The sequence below is a fragment of the Siphateles boraxobius genome, unplaced genomic scaffold (genome assembly GCF_051911475.1).
Source record: "Siphateles boraxobius isolate OS27281-9 unplaced genomic scaffold, OSU_SipBor_1 6, whole genome shotgun sequence".
Lineage (NCBI taxonomy): Eukaryota > Metazoa > Chordata > Actinopteri > Cypriniformes > Leuciscidae > Siphateles > Siphateles boraxobius.
This window is the reverse complement of record NW_027509186.1, coordinates 21,677,147-21,697,508: the sequence shown is the minus strand read 5'-3', so window position 1 is coordinate 21,697,508 and position 20,362 is coordinate 21,677,147. Positions and strand designations below refer to the sequence as shown.

The window sequence follows — 20,362 nt, the reverse complement described above, 5'->3', positions numbered from 1 at the left end:
AAAACTGCACAACTGTAGAGTAAAACATTAATTAATAAAAGTGATGGTGAATGCGTCTAAAAAAAACTGACGTGATTGTTACAAATCACACTGTCTGGGGCCTCTGGAGAACTCAGAACAACGGTTAGCATACGGTAAAAAATAACTGAAGGTAGTCACAATCAGGTAACTTTCACCATGTCTAGACCTGGCTCGAGTTGTCAGGCCCGTTTCTACGGGGGGCATAGCGAGGGGCGACGCTACACAACAAATTACCAACAGTAAACTGATCGCCCGCGCTCTGTTTCTGACCAATTCAAGCACTCGCTGGGAGGGGGAAGATTGATGCGCCGGGAGTTTTTTTGCTTTATTTTGTAGTGTTTTGAATTGATGTTTTAAAAATAGTATTAGTAAAAAAAAATCTAAAAAAAAAAATTCACTCGTTCACTCATTTTGGCGCCCCTATTGAGTGGCACTCCTAGCATTTGCCTATTCCGCCTATGCCACGGGCCGGCCCTGGCAACAGCGCCGGGACCACCCACAAAGTTACTTGCGCTTTGCGCTTTGACACTTGCGTTTTAGATCGTTAAAATAGGGCCCTCGGTCTCTCTCGGGCACTGTTGAGCATGCTAGCGGCGTTCGCTTCTGTCCAGTCCGGCGCCTTATAAACACACACACCATAGAAAAAACTTTGCAGGTCCTATGGCGGAGAGAGAGCCCGATTGGACGAAAACCGCTTCAGTGAGCTCAATTACAGCCTATTTTATTGTCAGTAATGTTACAGTAAGTTACATATTCAGATCATCAGTGGATTACATACTCAGATAATCTGCCATTGGAAGAATGTAAGAGCCAGTTCATATTATAATCATTATTTCAAAGTCATTCATTTTAAAATACAAAATACCTTTATTTACTATATAATTTATAGTATATATAAACCGCTAGCACCCAGACAAAAATCAATTTATGTTGGAGTTGTGGACAGATGAATTGTCTTTGGTTAGCTTTTATTGAAAGTTTGGAGATAATTTTTTAACAAGACAGAGACAAGTAGAAGTAAAGTAATTATATATATATATATATATATATATATATATATATATATATATATATATATATATCGGAATTTTCAATATATTGACATACACTGTAAAAAGTAATTGCTGATTCTACTTAAGAAAAACTAGTGCATTTAACTTACTTTGGAAAATTAGTTGATTTAACTTGATTATACTGTGTACTGTGAACTTTTAGGTGGATGCAATAGTTAAACTAAACAAATCTAGTACATTGTACTTAAGATTGGTAAGTGTATTGTACTAAAGGCATGTTCACACTGTTGCAAATTTCTGGAGCACATAATTTGCATAAAAATAATAATAATAATGAAATGAATAACATTTTTAGTAAATACCCTACAATTAACGCGCGCACACACCACACACATGCGTGTTTATTTATTTATTAAAGGTTCGGAATCTTTTTTTCCTTCACACTATAAAATAACTGGGAAGATTAAAGAGTATTTGCAAGCCAATCGGCTGCTGCTGCTTCACAGTCTTTTATATTTTTATTAACAGAGCTTGATATAGTTATTGTTCGTTGGTTATTAAGTTTCAGCATAGACGAAACAACTCTTCCTCTTTTAATTTCTTAAATGCGGTTTTCGTCTCGCGCATGCGCAATTTGCGCATTTTCGCAATGGGACGGTTGAAGAAGACGACACGACATCGACGAAGAACTTCATCTCGTGTTCGGGATGCGGCAGCAAAACTAGGTAAGTTATGCTAGCCACTTGAACTATTTTTCAACTTTAATGTCATTGTATTGCTTATAAAAACAGAATTTATTTTGCTCATTGTGCAGTAAGAGGAAAAGGCACACTGAAGTAGTTTTATGTCGAATGAGACCAGTTGAGACAAGTGGCTTAACTTACTAACGTTAGCTAGATTGCAAAAATAGATTTTTATTGAACACTGTTTTATGTAGCAGCTACAGTTTATAAGCTGTGTTAATCGGTTATGGGTTTATCATTGTATGTAAAAATTCTGTGCGGCCTAACGTTATAACGTTTCTTTCATTCTTTCATTCTTTCTAGAAAGTTCGAGGCTCATGTGTCGTTCACATGGAAATGAATAGCATGATGCATTAATTACGATAGTGTAACTAACAATCAGTTATCATCTTATTTTGGCCAGCCCTCTTCACACGAGTCTTTATTGGTTTCCTATATAATTTAATCTTGAACATTTACAAAACAAATTGATCATTAACCACTTTTGGTGTTTAATTCTTACTAGGACTTACTTTCTTCAGTAAAAAGTCAGTTTGTAATATCAGTTTGTCCTACTTTTCTTTCTTTTTTTCTTTTCTTTTTTTAGATCCATGCTGTATATCTGGCAAAACCTGCAAACTGAATTCATTCAAGAACTGGACAGATTCACTCAAGGCTAAAGCTGGAGACATTGGCTCCAAACTTAAGAAGATTCTGCAGCAGATTCAAAATGACGTAAGCTCCTTGACATATCACAATTGTATTATGTTTCGATGGAAAAACAAATGTAGCTTTTGCTGTTGTTTTTTGCTCTGTGTTGTGCTAGTGTCATGAGCTCTATTCAATATCAATTTTTATAACTTTGCAGAAATCCAACATCAATGCGGAACGAACAGCCGTTCATCATGGCCTACCACTCCTTCTCGGAGAGGACCCCACCGATTTTTACAAGACATGTTTTGTAAGTATTTTCTTCTCTGATGTCACAGGCAAACTGTTCTTCAAACAGTTTTGATATCTGGCAAGAAGAGTTATGAAGGCAAGAAAAACACTCACCGGGACACTGATACAAAGTAAGGGTTAGAGAAAAGAAAGTGAAAGATAAATTAAGAATTTAGAGGAAAAAAGACAGTAAGAAGATACATTTTATATTACGTAAAGAAATGCAAAAAAAAAACATTTATAAGAAAGACAATAGATTTTTGATAGTTTTAATTTATATAACTGGCCTTCAGTTTTATTTGTTTTTTCATGCAGTTGTTTGATGTATGTATTCCCCCCTGCATCCACTGCTGTGTCCTATTTGAAAACGCCTTTACATTTAGACATAATACAGTGTTATTAATTTAGTTTTACATTTTAATGAGTATGTGCTCTTAAAGGGATAGTTTACCCATAAATAAAAATTCTGTCATTTACTCAGCCTTATGTTGTTCCAAACCTGTATGAATTTCTTTCTTCTGTTGAACACAAAATATGATATTTCGAAGAATGTTGGTAATCAAACAGTTGAGAGTAGCCATTGACTTCCATAGTATGTTTTCCTACTATGGAAGTCAATGGCTACTCTTAACTGTCTGGTTACCATCATTCATCAAAATATCTTCTTTTCAGTTCAACAGATGAAAAAAAAAAAAAAAAACTCATTCAGGTTTAGAACAACTTGAGGGTGAGTAAATTATGACAAGATTTTCATTTTTGGGTGAACTATCCCTTTAAAAGATGTTTTGTGGCTTTCTTTGACCTCATTTTTGTTATATGCTATTCCCATTTTTAGGACTATGATGACAATGAAGATATGTCCAACATTGAAATAGGTATTCTGACAGTGATTCCCGAGGACTTTGCAACCGCTGCCGTACCCTACTCCCTGCATCTTGATGCCACAACAACGGCAATCATTTTGGAAGGTACGGTGGTTGTGGATGATCTTGAAAATCTTCCACAAGCAATGTGTTTGCTCTTTGGACTAAATTATGCTCTAAACTTAAGAGTATCCTGCAGTATTGAAGAGCACATTCGACTTCATACAGAGAGTGATTTTGTCCCTTGGCCACAAGCCATTCTGTACCAAACTCTGTGACTTACACGCTCTGCTTTCAACCACTTTATAAAGGTGTTAAAAACAAAGAAACATTGATCTTTTTATTGTATTTAGTTTTTTGTTTTTTCTTGAATGCATTATGTGCTGTATTTCTAAAATGTTGTTGGCGGGCCAAGTAATGTTTTAAAATTAATATTGTTGAACAAATAAACATTCTAGTGTTTTGCCAAATCTGTTGTCTTTCTTTGTATTCTCAACTTAGAATTTTGAGTACAACTTGCTTGAGAAATTTAAGGCAATCAGTTTCCACACATTCCTCTAGTAAAATGAACAAGCAGACATGTTAAAATAACTGTTTTGTTTAAGTTCTGCTTACAAATCTCAACTTAAATCTGTAAGTTGCCTAAACTTGAGTTTATTAAGGTACCTGTACTCAAGTTTTATGGTAACCTCTACAAATACACAAGTTAACTCTACAAAGTAGTAGAGAGTAGTATCAAGTCAAAAAATATGACCTAATTTGCTTGAAAAATTTGAGGCAATCAGTTTCCACAGCTTTTCTTAGTAAAGTCAACTTATTACTTTTTACAGTGTAATTTTCAGTCATTCTTAGGCTACCCTTTAATTTATTTTAACTTATATATATATATATATATATATATATATATATATATATATATATATAGACTAGATAGACTTTCCTTTATCTTCAGAACACAAATTAAGATATTTTTAATTTAAATCTGAGCAATTTCTGTCCTTCTATTGACAGCTACACAACCACTTTGATGCTTCAAAATGCAGTGGTGGTAAGTAACGAAGTAGAAATACTTCGTTACTTTACTTAAGTATTTTTTTCGGGGATCTGTAGCCTACTTTACTTGAGTATGTTTTATTTGCATCTAATTTTACTCTTACTCCACTACAATATTGAAGACAAGTTGACTTTTTACTCAGTTACATTTCCACATGCCTGCTCCAAGTATTTATTACACTGGCTTTCCAAACCAATGAAAAACTTGGTTTTATTTTGAAAAAAAGAACGCGCAAGCTCTTTGCCAGCATACGCTTACATAGCAGTCAGTTCGCCATTGTGGAAGATGACCGAAGAAACAGGTGAAGGTGCAGCTCTGCCCAGCAATGATCCTGAGATCCCTTATATCTTGCACATCTTCTGTTTGATGCAGCTAATGTTATGGAACATGTCTATTGCAGAGCTGCCAACTCTCACTCATTCAGTGTGAGACTTACGCAATTGACACTTTCCACACGCTTAACTAGTAGTAAAGAGATTAACGGCACCCCATAGCAGGCGCTAGCTATCGGTCACGTCACATTTAAAAGCTCAAAAACGGTATTTATTGTTTGAATTTCATAATAAAATTGACAGAATCTGAGAGCTGAGAATTTGTTCCATATCAAAAGTAACCTACTCTGTCTTGTCTGTCGGTGTAAGTGTCCTCTTTGCTTCGCGATTTTTCTCTGCGTGAGAAAATGGATGTGTGTCGTGAGAGTGTAAATAAACAAATGAACAATAATAGGTAGCCTATGTTGAAAGATACAGTACAACTTACCGAAATGTATATACCTTATACATAATATCAATAAATCAGTGTTTTTCAACTGCGGATAGAGGTCAATAAAACAGTTGGAGAACAATGTCACATAACTTTACATTTACCTCAGGAAAAAAAAAACATTTAATGACCATAGTATGTTAGTTGGCTAGAAAAATTAGTATTTTATAATATATGTAATATTAGTATAAATTAGTATTTTGTTAAATGTGCACTATTTATTATATTTTTACTTATATCATTAAAATATTATAAAGTTGTTATTATAATAAAAATCACATGTATTTTTAACAAGTAATAATACCAGCTGACAGGGCTCTCTGTAGCCTATGTTTACAGAATTAGGTGAGATTTTCTTAATTTAAAAATTAACATGCATCTACTGTACCAAATATTTATCAAAATGAATCTATTGAATCAAGATCGGAATCAAACCACAATAATTGAATTGAAATTGTAAAATTTGTATCAAAGAATGGCCTACCAGTCATTGCACCATAAAATGCTGTCACTAAACTTAATGAAATTGTTTAGAATTGATGCAAGGAGCTTCATTGTCTCTTATGATTGCAAATCTAACAAATTCTTAATTGCAGTATCTAATAATTTGTTCAATTAAAACAGATCAATTGTTTTGGGAGTGATATGCAATGTTTAATTATTGATATTTACATTTTGAATATTTACTTTTTACTTTCGGTACTTAAGTACGTTTTAAATCGGATACTTTTGTACTTTTACTCAAGTGATGTTTGAATGGAGGACTTTCTACTTTTACTGGAGTCATTTTTTATTTAGGTATATATACTTTTACTCGAGTATAATTTTTGAGTACTTTTACCACCCCTCTCAAAAAGTTAATAAAGAGATCGATCTATTATCAATGAAACCTTAATGTTTTTTTTAGACTTTTTTTTTAGCATAAAACTCATTTATATGAATTGAGTGGTTTAGTCCAAAGAGACATGATTGCTCTTTTTTTGAAAATTAGTTTTGGACCTTATCATTCTATAGAATTCATAGACAATTGGAAAAGTTTTTGGGGCAAACCTGACCTGTTGAAAAGAGATGGTATTCATCCCTCCTGGGATGGTGCTGCTCTTCTCTCTAGTAATTTGGCTCATAGTCTTAGAGACAAAACATGACAATCTGGGGCTCAGGCCAGGAAGCAGACAAAACTGGCTAAACCGACCGTCTGCTAGCGGCCTCGCGTCACCAAGGGCAGATAAATCCCATCACATAGAGGCTCTTTCACCTAGATATCATCATATAGAGACTGTGTCTGTTCCCCGAATTTGGAAATCCAAAAAACGTCCAAACCGATCTAAGGTTAAAAATGTAATTGATATTCAACAAATATATGTATGTATATGTATATATATATTTTTACATTGGTGCTTAATGTAAAAAATATAATGTAAACGATAAATCAAGTTTGAGAATTCTGCTGGCAACTGTATACAGGCCACCAGGGCACCATAAAGATTTTATCAAAGAATTTGCTGACTTTCTATCAGAATTAGTATTGACTGCAGATAAAGTCCTAATTGTTGGTGATTTTAATATACATGTAGATAATGGAAAAGATGCAATGGGATTGGCATTTAAAGACATTCTTAACTCTATTGGAGTTAGACAACACGTGTCAGGACCTACTCATTGTCGTAATCATACTCTAGATCTAATATTATCACATGGAATCAATGTTGATGCTGTTGAAATTCTGCAGCAGAGCGACGACATCTCAGATCATTATCTGGTCTCATGTAAATTACATTTAGCCAAGGCTGCAAAGCCAACTCCTTGTTACAAGTATGTTAGACCTATCACTTCTGCCACCAAAGATTGCTTTATCAATAATCTTCCTAATCAGTTTCATCGTCTCAGCATCCCAGGTAGCTTAGAAGAACTTGATATTGCAACAGAAACTTTTAACTCTCTCCTTTCCAGCACTTTAGATACAGTTGCTCCGTTGCGCTTAAAGAAGATTAAAGAAAATAGTCCAACGCCGTGGTACAACGAGCACACACGGGCCCTTAAGAGAGCAGCCAGAAAAATGGAGCGCAACTGGAAGAAAACAAAACTAGAGGTATTTCGGATTTCATGGAAGGAGAGCTCGATTGCTTACAGAGAGGCTTTAAAAGCTGCTAGATCTGCTTATTTTTAAACCCTATTAATAGAAAATAAACATAATCCAAGGTATTTATTTGAAAAAGTGGCTACACTAACGAAAAAGAAAGCTTCAAGCCCAGAAGTTTCCAAGAAACACAGCAGTAATGACTTTATGAACTTCTTCACTTATAAGATTGATAATATTAGGGACAAAATTATAACTATGCAACCGTCTACTACAGCATCACATCAGGGAGTGCATTATAGTCTCCCCGAGGTAAAATTTGATTCATTTGTTGCCATAGGAGAGGAAGAATTTTGCAAACTCGTTAATTCATCTAAATCGACAACATGTATGTTAGACCCTATACCGACTAAACTACTGAAAGAGATGCTTCCAGAAGTCATAGATCCTCTTCTTAACATCATTAATTCATCTTTGTCTCTAGAATACGTACCAAAAACCTTTAAGCTGGCTATGATTAAACCGCTTGTTAAAAAAACGCAACTTGATCCTACAGAATTAGTCAATTACAGGCCGATCTCAAATCTACCTTTTCTGTCAAAGATACTAGAAAAGGCAGTATCCTCACAACTGTGTTCCTTTCTTAAAATAAATGGTATCTGCGAGGATTTCCAGTCAGGATTTAGACCGCACCATAGCAGTGAGACAGCTCTCATTAGAGTCACAAATGATTTGCTCTTATCATCCGATTGTGGTTGTATCTCTCTATTAGTGTTACTTGATCTTAGTGCTGCATTTGACACCATTGACCACAACATTCTCTTAAATAGACTAGAAAACTATGTTGGCATTAGTGGAATTGCATTAGCATGGTTTAAATCATATTTATCTGACCGCTATCAGTTTGTAGCAGTAAATGAAGAGATGTCTTATCGATCACAAGTTCAGTATGGTGTACCACAAGGCTCAGTACTAGGACCGCTGCTGTTCACTCTGTACATGCTACCTTTAGGAGATATCATTAGGAAACATGGAATTAGCTTTCACTGTTATGCTGATGATACTCAGCTCTATATTTCTTCCAAACCTAACGAAACTCACCAATTCACAAAATTATCGGAATGCATAGTTGATATCAAATATTGGATGACTAGTAATTTCCTACTACTAAATTCTGAAAAAACAGAGATTCTAATTATTGGACAAAAAACTTCCACACGTAATAACCTAGAATACCGTCTAACACTTGATGGCTGCTCTGTTAAGTCTTCGTCGTCAGTTAGGAACCTGGGTGTGCTCTTTGATACCAATCTTTCATTTGAAAGTCACGTGTCTAGTGTCTGTAAAACCGCATTATTCCATCTTAAAAATATATCTAAATTACGTCATATGCTCTCATTGACAAATGCGGAACAACTAGTTCATGCGTTCATGACATCAACGCTAGATTATTGTAATGCTCTACTGGGTGGTTGCCCTGCACGCTTAATAAACAAACTACAGCTAGTTCAAAATGCAGCCGCTAGAGTTCTTACCAGAACCAGGAAGTACGACCATATTAGCCCGGTTCTGTCAACACTGCATTGGCTCCCTATTAAACATCGTATAAATTTTAAAATATTGCTGATTACTTACAAAGCACTAAATGGTTTAGCTCCCCAGTACTTGAGCGAGCTCTTAACGCATTATAGTCCTTCACGTCTATTGCGATCTCAAAACTCCGGCCAGTTGATAATACCTAGAATATATAAATCGACTGCTGGCGGTAGATCCTTTTCCTATTTAGCACCAAAACTTTGGAACAATCTTCCTAACATTGTCCGGGAAGCAGACACAGTCTGTCAGTTCAAAGCTAGACTAAAAACACATCTCTTTGACCTAGCATTCACATAACACTCTATAGACTTCTATAATTCAATATTAGGCTGCTTAGATTAGGTCAGCCCGGAACTGGGAACACTTCCCTCAAATCCTGATGTACTCGTTACATCATAAGAAGAATGGCATCTACGCTAATTTTAGTGTCTTTGTTTATCCCGAGGTTTTCCCGCAGCCTGCTGGATCCAGGCTGTTTCCAGATCTGACGAAGGACTTTCGCCTGAACCTGATGACAATGCAGTGCTGAAGTGCCAACTAGCCTCTCCCTTTGGAGGATCCCTATACCACTCTACAGATAAAGCGTTGTGGAATTTTTCGGTTCGCGTACCGACCCAAAGTGATAAGATAAAATAAAAATTCTGAATCAAAATTTGAAGACAATAGTTTGTTTAGGCATGGTTTGTAAGGAATTACAAACCTGCGCACATATATTCAAACGCACATAACTATAGAATCAATTCGTAATGCGCATTTGAACACCATCAGCGTCTATCACAGGTTCACGTTTAAAGTCTGTTTAGAGAGAACGGTGTCGTCTTAGCGGCCCCTAATTTAATAACAAATGATCATTTAGACGAGAGTGAATCAATCAAAACTAACTTTAGCTGGAAAAAACATTTTTCAAGAGCCACTATAAAACCAAACCAATCTCTGTTACCTTAAATTATATTTTTATCTCTGTAAAGCTGCTTTGAAACAATCTACATTGTTAAAAGCGCTATATAAATGAGGATGACTTGACTTGACTTGACTAAAGAATTTGATGAGAAATGTTTAAATTCATATTTAGGCTTTAACATCTACAGAAATCTTAAGCCATGTTCAGACTGCCTGCAAAAAATCAGATTCCCTTTCAAGGGAGCTCGAGCTGCGTCAAGCTGTGGGAACGCCTCTGCGTGTGTGCGTCATGAAGCACGTATGGAATCAGTCCAATGGAGAGACGGAACGTCATAGGCGGGTGACGTCATCGACCAGGAAACTATAAAGCACCCCCAAAACACAAGCGCGACAGCTTCTTTGCCTTCAGTAAGCGCTATATGTGGATCTGTCTCAAGTGTTTTTGTCTGTCACTAAGCAGGAGTTTCACTATTTCAAAAAACTATATATATATATATATATATATATATATATATATATATATTATATTGAGAGACAATGGCGAGCGAACAACAATTTAAGAAGTGTGTTCCTCCCTGCTCGCGCTATTTAACGAGCAGGGATACACACAGCTTATGTGTTGTTTGTTTGGGAGTGCAGCATGCCCAGTCAGCTCTCGAGCGGGCTGATTGTGAGCATTGCGAGCGTTTGCCTCTTAGAACGCTCCGCTCCCGCCGATCACTCTTTGAGGAGAGTGGTTCGGGTTCGCGATCCCCGCGGATCGGGTCCCTCTTATGCCGAGGCTGAGCGGCGACGTCATTCGTGGGGATCGCAGATGGATCTAACAGCGGGGCTTGAGACGGGCTCTGCCCTATCTCAGCCCTTACCTGTTAGATCCAGTGACTCAGTCTCGGGTTCGGAAGCACGCTCTGCGGTTTCTTCCCCCCGAACTGAGGCCCCAGTACTGCAACTATCCAGTTCTGAGGATCTGGATGTTGTTAGTCTGGATGCGGCAGATGTCGATGATTCGCCATCTCGCTCTCCCGAAAGTGAGGAGCTTATGGAGGTGCTCACTTGTGCTGTTTCAAAATTAAGCATCGAGTGGCCAGCTGTTAGGCAGGAGTCTAGAGAAAAATCTAAATTAGATGAAAGATTTTTGCCTTCCCGTTCTCAACCTCCACGCCGGTGCTTGCCCTTCTTCCCTGATCTCCACACAGAGGTTTCGAGATCGTGGAAAAAGCTGGTCTCTTATCGTGTTTTTAGCCCTCAAACTTCCACTTATTCAAACATTGTGGGGGCTAAATCTCATGGTTATGGGGCGATGCTCAAAGCAGAAGAGGCGCTTGCTAGTCATCTTTCTGCTGAAGCTGCATCTTCTTTTAAAGCACCACTTTTACCCTCTAAGCCTCTTAGAAGTACGTCAGCTTTAGTGGGTAAGGCGTATTCGGCGGCCGGTCAAGCCTCTGCGTGCCTGCACACAATGTCCATCTTGCAGGCATACCAGGCTGACTTATTAAAGGATGTGAGTGACACTCAAGAGGTCAGCACTGACGTAGTTCGCGAACTGCGTCAGGCTGCAGATTTATCTCTGCGCGCCACCAAGGAGTCGGCCAAGCTAATGGTCCGTACTATGGCAGCCCTGGTGGCCGCAGAGAGGCATCTATGGCTAAATCTCTATGGTATGAAAGAAAAAGAAAAAGCTTTTCTTTTGGACGCTCCGCTCTCTCCTCATGGTCTTTTTGGTGATTCTGTAAATACTGTCATAGATAGATTTCAGGAAGAGAAGAAACAGTCGGCAGCGTTTCAGAAATGTATGCCTCTTAAAATTCATGTCCCCGGTACTGCTGGGCGGGAGAAGTCCAGGCTGTCAGTCAGCTCCTCACATAGGGCACAACAGAAGCAGAGTGTCGCGTCTCGCGCTCCCCCTTCCAAACAGTGGGACCAGACGCGGCACTCTCAGCCGAAGTCTTCTGGCAAAACTGATCTGAGGACAGTTATTATGGCTAAGAAGGCTTCGGCGAAGAGGAAGTCCTGACGCCACTGGCTCTGGTAATGGAACAAGAGGTTAAAGCGCTCCTTCAAAAGGGGGCTATAGAACGGGTTCCTCCTCCCAGGTTGGAGTCAGGTTTTTACAGCCGATATTTCATCGTTCCAAAGAAGGATGGGGGGTTGCGTCCAATTTTAGATCTGCGCCTGTTGAATCGCTCGGTAGGGAAGCTAAAATTCAAGATGCTCACTATCAAGCAGATCATGTCACAAATTAGATCCGAGGACTGGTTTGTCACGATAGATCTGAAGGACGCGTACTTCCATATTTCCATCCTTCCACAACACAGGAAGTTCCTGAGGTTCGCCTTCGGGGGCGAGGCATACCAGTACAAGGTTGTTCCATTTGGCCTAGCTTTATCTCCCCGCACTTTCACGAAAGTTGGGGTTGAGGCTGAACGCAAAGAAAAGTGTATTATCTCCACTTTTCTGGGTGTCGTTTGGGATTCGATCTCGATGCGGGCGCGACTTCCTCCGACCCGCATTGCTTCGATTCTTTCAGCTATGAAACAAGTAAAGCTAGGCCAGCTACTCACTGTAAAACAGTTTCAGAGACTGTTGGGTCTGATGGCAGCAGCGTCCAACGTTATACCTTGCGGCCTGTTGTACATGAGACCACTGCAGTGGTGGCTCCGGACCAAGGGATTCTCCCCGAGGGGAAATCTCCTCCGCACGATCAAAGTCACGCGGCGCTGCCTTCGTGCTCTGGTCATGTGGAAAGAAACCTGGTTCCTATCCAAAGGGCCTGTGTTGGGGGCTCTTTGTCGTCGCGTAACGCTAACGACGGATGCTTCCCTCACAGGATGGGGGAATGAGTGGTCGTCCAGCCCAAGGTCTGTGGCAGGACCATCATCTATCATGGCATATAAATTGTCTAGAGATGTTGGCGGTGTTCTAAGCTTTGAAACACTTCCTAGCAGACCTCAAAGGTCATCATGTGTTAGTTCAGTCAGACAACATGTCGGTGGTCTTGTATATAAATCATCAGGGGGGCCTGCGGTCATGTCCACTTTACAAGTTGGCCCGTCAGATCCTCCTGTGGTCCCAGGGGAAGTTACGGTCTCTGAGAGCTATGTATCTTCCTGGTTATTTGAATGTGGTAGCAGACTCCCTGTCGAGGCAGGGGCCGAGGCCGGGGGAATGGAGGCTCCACCCCGAGGTGGTGGAGCTCCTTTGGTTGAGTTTCGGTCGCGCCGAGGTGGACCTATTCGCTTCCAAGGAGACAACGCACTGTCATCTGTGGTTCTTCATCAGTCAGCCAGCCCCTCTGGGGTTGGACGCTCTGGTACAGCCGTGGCCGAGGTCACGTCTGTATGCCTTTCCCCCGGTTGCTCTGCTACCAGGAGTTCTGGAGTGGGTTCTCCGGGACGGGGTCAGCCTACTTCTAGTAGCCCCGTTCTGGCCGGCCCGAGTATGGTTCGCGGACCTAATATCTCTTCTGGACGGCTCTCCCTTGGAGATTCCGATCAAGAGGGATCTACTCTCAGGAGGGCGGTACGATATTTCACCCCCGCCCAGAGTTGTGGAAACTGTGGGCTTGGCCTCTGAGGGGGCCCAGCTCATAGAATCTGGTCTCTCAACTGAGGTTGTTGAGACCATCCTTCACTCCAGTGCTCCGTCCACGAGGAAGTTATATGCCCTGAAGTGGAAACTTTTCACTTCTTGGTGTGCAGAACACCGGCAGGACCCAGTTAACGGCCCAGTGGGTGCAGTGCTGGAGTTTCTGCAGGAGCGTTTCTCTGCAGGGTTATCCCCCTCCACACTAAAGGTGTATGTGGTGGCACTAGCTGCTTACCATGTCCCTTTCAGTGGAGTTTCTCTTGGGAGACACCCACTTATAACTCGCTTCCTTCGTGGCACTTTGAGGCTGAGGCCTGCAGTTCGTACGAGGGTGCCGACTTGGGATTTGGCCATTGTACTAGAGAGTCCCCTCTTTGGTCCCCTTTGAACCTATTGAGGAAGTTTCTGAGAAATTTCTCACGTATAAAACTCTTTTTCTGCTTGCAATCTCCTCACTTAAGAGAATCGGAGATTTGCAGGCCCTGTCGGTTGCACCCTCGTGCCTGGAGTTTTCGCCTGGTATGGTTAAGGCTTTTCTATACCCTAGACCAGGTTATGTCCCTAAGGTCCCTACTAATGCTGTCAGACCTACAGTGCTGCAGGCTTTCTATCCTCCTCCTTTTGTGTCATCAGATCAGGAGAAACTTAACCTTCTCTGCCCGGTTAGGGCGTTAGACGCTTACGTCCACAGAGCTGCCCTGTGGAGGAAATCAGAACAGTTATTTGTGTGCTTTGAACCACCCAGGTAAGGGTGTCCCGCGTCTAAACAGAGAATGAGCAAGTGGGTGGTTGAGGCCATCTCACTTGCTAATGAGTCGGCTGGTCAGCCTTCACCTATGGCTGTACGAGCCCACTCTACTAGGAGTATGGCTACTTCTAAAGCATTGTTGTCAGGAGTATCGCTAAGTGATGTTTGTAATGCGGCTGGGTGGTCCTCAACGCATACATTTGTTAAGTTCTATGAATTGGACTTAAGTTCCACTCCTGGGGCGCAGGTGCTCTCGTCCTCTGTGCGCTAGTTCCCACATGACGGTCATTTGCTCCTATGGCGACGTGGGTATTGGCGTTCCCACAGCTTGACGCAGCTCGAGTTCCCTCGGTTACGCATGTAACCCTAGTTCCCTGATAGGGAACGAGATGCTGCGTCGTTTTGCCATACTCCCAGCATTCCCGTTAGCGCTTCCTTCAGGCCTATCAGAAGCTTTCGCGGTTGTGTTTTGGGGGTGGTTTATAGTTTCCTGGTCGATGACGTCACCCGCCTATGACGTTCCGTCTCTCCATTGGACTGATTCCATACGTGCTTCATGACGCACACACGCAGAGGCGTTCCCACAGCTTGACGCAGCGTCTCGTTCCCTATCAGGGAACTAGGGTTACATACGTAACCGAGACGTTTTTTGCATATCCAGGTTATGTCCAGATGGGTTTTTGAAAGTCTGTGCAGCAAAAATAACATGTAATCAGATTTTTTCAAATCTGATTCAAATCACATTTGGAGGTGGTTTGAAATGCAATTCCAATCAGATTTCTACAGATGCGTCTCAGTCTGAACCCTCTGGCTGCTCAAAACAGATTTCGACACTCTTAATGCGACCTGTCAGCTCGACAGAGAACTTATTTGGATAGCGAGATGACGCACAACATTTTTTCTGAATCCGTGGATACGGTTCAGGTTACTTGACTGTAACCCTGTTCCCTGAAAAAGCGGAACGAGATGCTGCGCTGCTTAGCGCATTGGGAACGTCTTTAATCGTGACCAGCTGTGAATATAGTGTGCAAACACGTCGATAGAATCGACCCGGAGGTAATATAGCCTCGGTCGGTGACGCCATCGGCGTGCACCCGCGACGCAAGGCTATAAATAGATGAGCCACAGGTGCGTCATTAAGATTATTTTTTCTGAAGATCAGACCTGTGACATCATCAGCACGGCAAGGTAGCGCAGCATCTCGTTCCGCTTTTTCAGGGAACAGGGTTACAGTCAAGTAACCCGAACCGTTCTCTTTCAAAAGCTACAATCGATGCTGCGCTGCTTAGCGCATTGGGAACGAGAATACCCACGCCACCGTGTTTGAAGGTGTCTGGACCACTACGGTTGTGCAGGGTGCTCACAAGAACGCAAGAAGGCCCTAGACATTAGCTTGCAAGCCGACTCAAGGACATGAGAGCTCGGAGTGGCATGAACATTCAAATTATAAAATCTTATGAATGTGTGCGGAGAGGACCAGCCTGCCACATCACAAACATGTTGTAAGGGGGCACCCCTTCCCAAAGCAGCAGAGGAGGCGACCCCTCTGGTGGAGTTAGCCCTTAGACCCGTTGGCGAAACTTGGCCGCGCGCCTCATAGGCAAGAGCAATCGCATCCCTGACCCAATGTGACATGGTCTGTTTATTTGCGGCAGCACCCCTGTTGCTGCCCCCATAACAAACTAATATTTGCTCTGACTTACGCCACTGGCTAGTGCGGTGGACGTAAGCCTGAAGAGCACGGACTGGACAAAGTCTGTGAGATTTCTCCTACTCCGGCGTTGAGAACGGTGGAGGGCAGAAGGCCTCTAGAGTGACCTGATGTACCGCCGAGAAAGGTACCTTAGGCAGGTAATCAGGATGAGGATGCAAAATCAATTTCAGCATTCCAGGGGCAAAGTCTAAGCAGGATGGCGATATTGACAGGGCCTGCATGTCCCCAATTCTTTTTAGAGAGGTTATAGCCATAAGAAAAAACATCTTTAAGGTCAGAAGCTTATCTGACGCCTACTCCAGAGGTTCAAAGGGGGTCTCAACTAGACCCTCGAGGACTATGGCTAAGTCCCAAGAAGGGATCTTGGTTCTTACGGAAGGCCTCAATCTTTTGGCCCCACGAATGAAGCGAGCAAGCAGAGGATGCTTCCCGAGTGGCACTCCGTCCACCAAGGCATGGCAAGCCGAAAGGGCGGCCACATAAACCCTGAGTGTGGAGGGGCATGTGCCTGCTGACAACTTTTCTTGCAGAAAATCCAGAATTTTCTTGCTTGCAGAAGCAATCTGGCAGTCGACCGGATCTGCATCATGTGCCGTGCATCACCTTTCAAAGACGCTCCATTTATTGGGATAACTCTTTCTTGTGGAGGAGGCCCTAGCACTCAAAATGGTCTCAATAACATCAGGCGCAAGCCCAGTGTCCCTCAGTTGGTACCCACCAGGGGCCAAACATGCAGGTTCCACAGGTCGGGCCTGGGGTGGAATATCGTGCCCTGCGCCTGAGACAGAGGGTCCCTCATCTCCGGAATCGCCCATGGTGAGCCGTTGAGAAGAGACATTATCTCTGAAAACCACACTCTGTTCGGCCAACGTGGTGCAATCAGTAAGAGGCAAGACCCTTGCTGGCGAACTCTGGCTAGGACTCCTGGGAGCAGAGACACTGGAGGAAAGGCATACAGGCGCATTCTGGGCCATGTGTGCGCCATCGCATCCAGACCCAGTGGGGCTGGGTGACTCAGAGAGAAGTAAAGGGGACATTGCGCTGTCTGATGGGAGGCGAAGAGGTCCACTTCCGCTTTGTAAAATCTGGTCCAGATCTGACTCCACTTCTGGGTGGAGTTTCCATTCCCCTGCCTGCAGTTTCTGTCTGGACAGTAAATCTGCTCACACATTCAAGTGCCCGTGGATGTATACTGCCCTGATTGACAGGAACTTCTCCTGGGCCCATAGAAAAATCTGCCTCGCTATTCTGTTCAATTTGCGTGAGCGCAGACCTCCCTGGTGATTTATATAAGAGACTGTCGCTGTGTTGCCCACCCGCACCAAGACATGACAGCCCCTCAACTGAGGGAGAAAATATTTCAGGGCCAGAAATACAGCCATCAGCTCGAGGCAGTTGATGTGCCACTCGAACTGATGACCCTCCCATTCCCCTTGAACTGGACGACCACTAAGACCGCTCCCCAGCCCGTCAGCGAGGCATCTGTCGTTAACAATCTGCGACGACACAATCTAGGCACCCTAGAGTGGGACCCAAGGCAAGGAACCGGGATCTGAGCCACAGAGATAGTGTTCGAAGCCCACGGCGCGTCACCTTTATTTGCCTCTGAGGATTGGCCCTTGGATGAAATCCCCTGGCTTTTAGCCATAACTGAAACGGTCTCATGTGCAACAGCCCCAAAGGAACTGACGAACAGTGTGATCTTGGCCTAGCCTGACTTTGCTCATAATATGTCGAATGGCTCCGATTCGAGCGGGAGACAGTTGTGCCCGCATTGTGATCGAGTCCCAAACGACCCCGAGATAAGTCGTTATCTGGGCAGGAGAAAGAACACTTTTCTTGGTGTTGAGTCTCAACCCTAGAGAAAGTAGATGAGCTAACACAAAATCTCTGTGTTGAAGCGCTCCCTCTTGCGATTGTGCTAGTATTAACCAATTGTCGATGTAATTCAAAATGCGAATGCCTTGGAGTCGTAATGGAGCCAGTGCTGCATCCATGCATTTCGTGTACATGCCGGGTGATAAGGCTAGGCCGAATGGAAGAACTCAAAATTAGTAAGCTTCGCCCCGAAAGCGAACCTCAGGAACTTCCTGTGTTGTGGCAATATTTGTATGTGAAAATAAGCGTCCTTCAGATCGATCGTGATGTTGAATTTGCGTCCTTTCGATCGATCGTGACAATCGTGATGTTGAATTTGCGACACGACCGTCTTTACGGTTAACATTTTGAACTTGAGTGCTTTGACTGAACGGTTTAAGCCTCGAAGATCTAATATAGGACGCACCCCCCCGTCCTTCTTGGGAACTAGGAAGGATTTGCTGTAATAGCCCGACCTTCTCTCTGGAAGAGGAACACGTTCTATGGCCTCTTTGCTCTGGAGAGTCTGTAGCTCTTGTGCTAGCACATGCATCAGCTCCGGTCTCACGGAAGTGGAGACCACGGCATTGAAACGCGGAGGACGACGAATAAATTGGATTCTGTATCCTATTTGTACTGTGCTTAACACCCATGCAGAAATGCCTGGCAGAAGTTTCCACGCTGCCAGACTCTCTGAGAGTGATATCAATTTTAATACTTCCTCTTGAGGGGATGTTAGATGTTCCGTGCCCTGGATGACGGCAGGAAGCAACGGATCATCTAACATTTCGCTGGAAACCGCTGCTCCCCCGAAGCACCAAAGGTGGCGGGGATGGAGAGGTTTCGTGAGGATAGCGGAATGGGGCGATTTTTGGTAACATACGCCCCATCCCGCGGGGGGCTACCCCCACCAGACCTGGCGCCAGACCATCAGGACTTCCTCTTCTTATTGGTTGCTAGGCCTGACGAGCCTGTCTCCAGTTCTTACTAGGGGGAGCACAGCTCGCCACGCTCTGCTTTTTCGCCTCCCGAGCTTTTGAAGGACCGGGGAGAGGTTGGGGGGCCGATGGCCCTTCCCCATGAGTGCGGCGAGGAAGAAATTGAACAAAAGCTTCCTCATGTTTTTTAACCTCTCTGAATCTGCTGACGACTGTGTTGACCGAGTCGCCGAACAGACAAGAGGGCGAGACTGGGGAATCTAACAGGAACACCCTGTTAAAGGTGCTTAGTTTGCTTAGTCGCGTTTGCGATTGCGCTTTTGCTTAGTCGCACGTAGAGACAGATCTGTGGCTCTCCGCAGCTCCGAGAAAGACTCCTCATCTATAGTGCTGCCCGCACTCAAATCCTTCAGCAGGTCAGCCTGGTACGCCTGACCTGCAGCTTGATAAGCTTTACCCACTAATGCTGATGTAATGTTACATGGTTTCGTGGGGAGGGTAGGTTTCTTAATGGAAGATGCCGAAGCAGGCGTGAGATAGCTCCCGAGCGTCTCTTCTACCTGCGGCATCTCCGCATACCTCCGTGCCTTTGCACCCACGATAGTCAAAAAAGTTGACGTCGAGGGTAGAAAGATACGGGAAGTATATGGTTTACTCCATGACTTAGACAGCTCGTCATGGAGGTCCTCGAAAAAGGGGAGAGACTGATGTTTTGGTCCCTCCCCCCTGCCACCGGACAGAAACCTATCCCCTAGCTTAGACTGTTTGGGGGTCTCTTGATCGCGTGGCCAGTCAAGCTGCAACCTGGCCACCGCGCGAGTGACCACTTCGAGCAATTCCTCGACAGATTTATTTTCGCGAAAGGAACACTCAGAAGGCGGCCACGCATAGTCCTCAAAATCAAGAGACAAATCATCGTCCCCCGCGCGAGCCGAAGAAGCACCGGAGTGAGCTTCGGGATCACGCCAGGGAGCGTGTGGATCTGGTGATGCAGCAAGCGAAAGGGACGGACCCGTCTCTTGCTCATCACACAAATCCATACGAGAGCCCCACGATGGTAATGTGGGTGCGGTCTGGAAATAGCTCAGACGAGTGTGCAGCATTTTCACTGTAAACATCTCACAATGCTCTAAAGCCAGAACCGCGTGCTCTTCCCCCAAACAGACAAAGCAGTACTCGTGTATATCCAGCTCAGACATGGGACGGGAGCATGGAGGAACACGTTTATTCTGCTGTTGACTCATTTCTACTTTTTTTTTAGCTTTTTAAACTCTTTTAACAGGCTTTCAGAGAAAAAGGTTGAGAAATGAGAATTTTCTGCACACTGCCAGTTGAAATCTAACTCCTAACAAAGATCTGAGACAGATAAGCCCCTTTCACACAGCGCGTTGATCCCGAGAAATTGCCGGGAAATTGCCAGAACGCCTTCTGTGTGAACGCAAACACGACCCGGGATTGATGCTGGGATTGATCCCGGGTCGGGGACCTAGTAACATTGCCGGGATCAGTCCCGGAACCCGCGCTGTGTGAACAAAAGCCGTAACCAATGCCGTGTCGTAATGATGAGCTG

The 20,362-nt window shown here is 43.2% G+C and overlaps 1 protein-coding gene across 1 annotated transcript; it reads left to right on the top strand.

Moving 5' to 3' along the window:
- Window positions 1–1,683: 1,683 nt before the first annotated feature.
- Window positions 1,684–4,031, top strand: LOC143715633 (uncharacterized). Its single transcript, XM_077207408.1, has 4 exons — window positions 1,684–1,759; window positions 2,364–2,491; window positions 2,625–2,717; window positions 3,534–4,031. The coding sequence occupies exons 1-4, from the start codon at window positions 1,684–1,686 to the stop codon at window positions 3,837–3,839; spliced, it is 603 nt and encodes a 200-aa protein (XP_077063523.1). The 3' UTR covers window positions 3,840–4,031.
- The last annotated feature ends 16,331 nt before the right edge of the window (window positions 4,032–20,362 follow it).

Bases quoted from the DNA above. Each gene is read 5' to 3' on its own strand.
- LOC143715633 (XM_077207408.1), top strand. From the start codon at position 1,684: ATGGGACGGTTGAAGAAGACGACACGACATCGACGAAGAACTTCATCT. The intron at 1,760-2,363 runs GTAAGTTATGCT...TTCTTTTTTTAG, and splicing joins GGATGCGGCAGCAAAACTAG to ATCCATGCTGTATATCTGGC. The intron at 2,492-2,624 runs GTAAGCTCCTTG...ATAACTTTGCAG, and splicing joins TGCAGCAGATTCAAAATGAC to AAATCCAACATCAATGCGGA.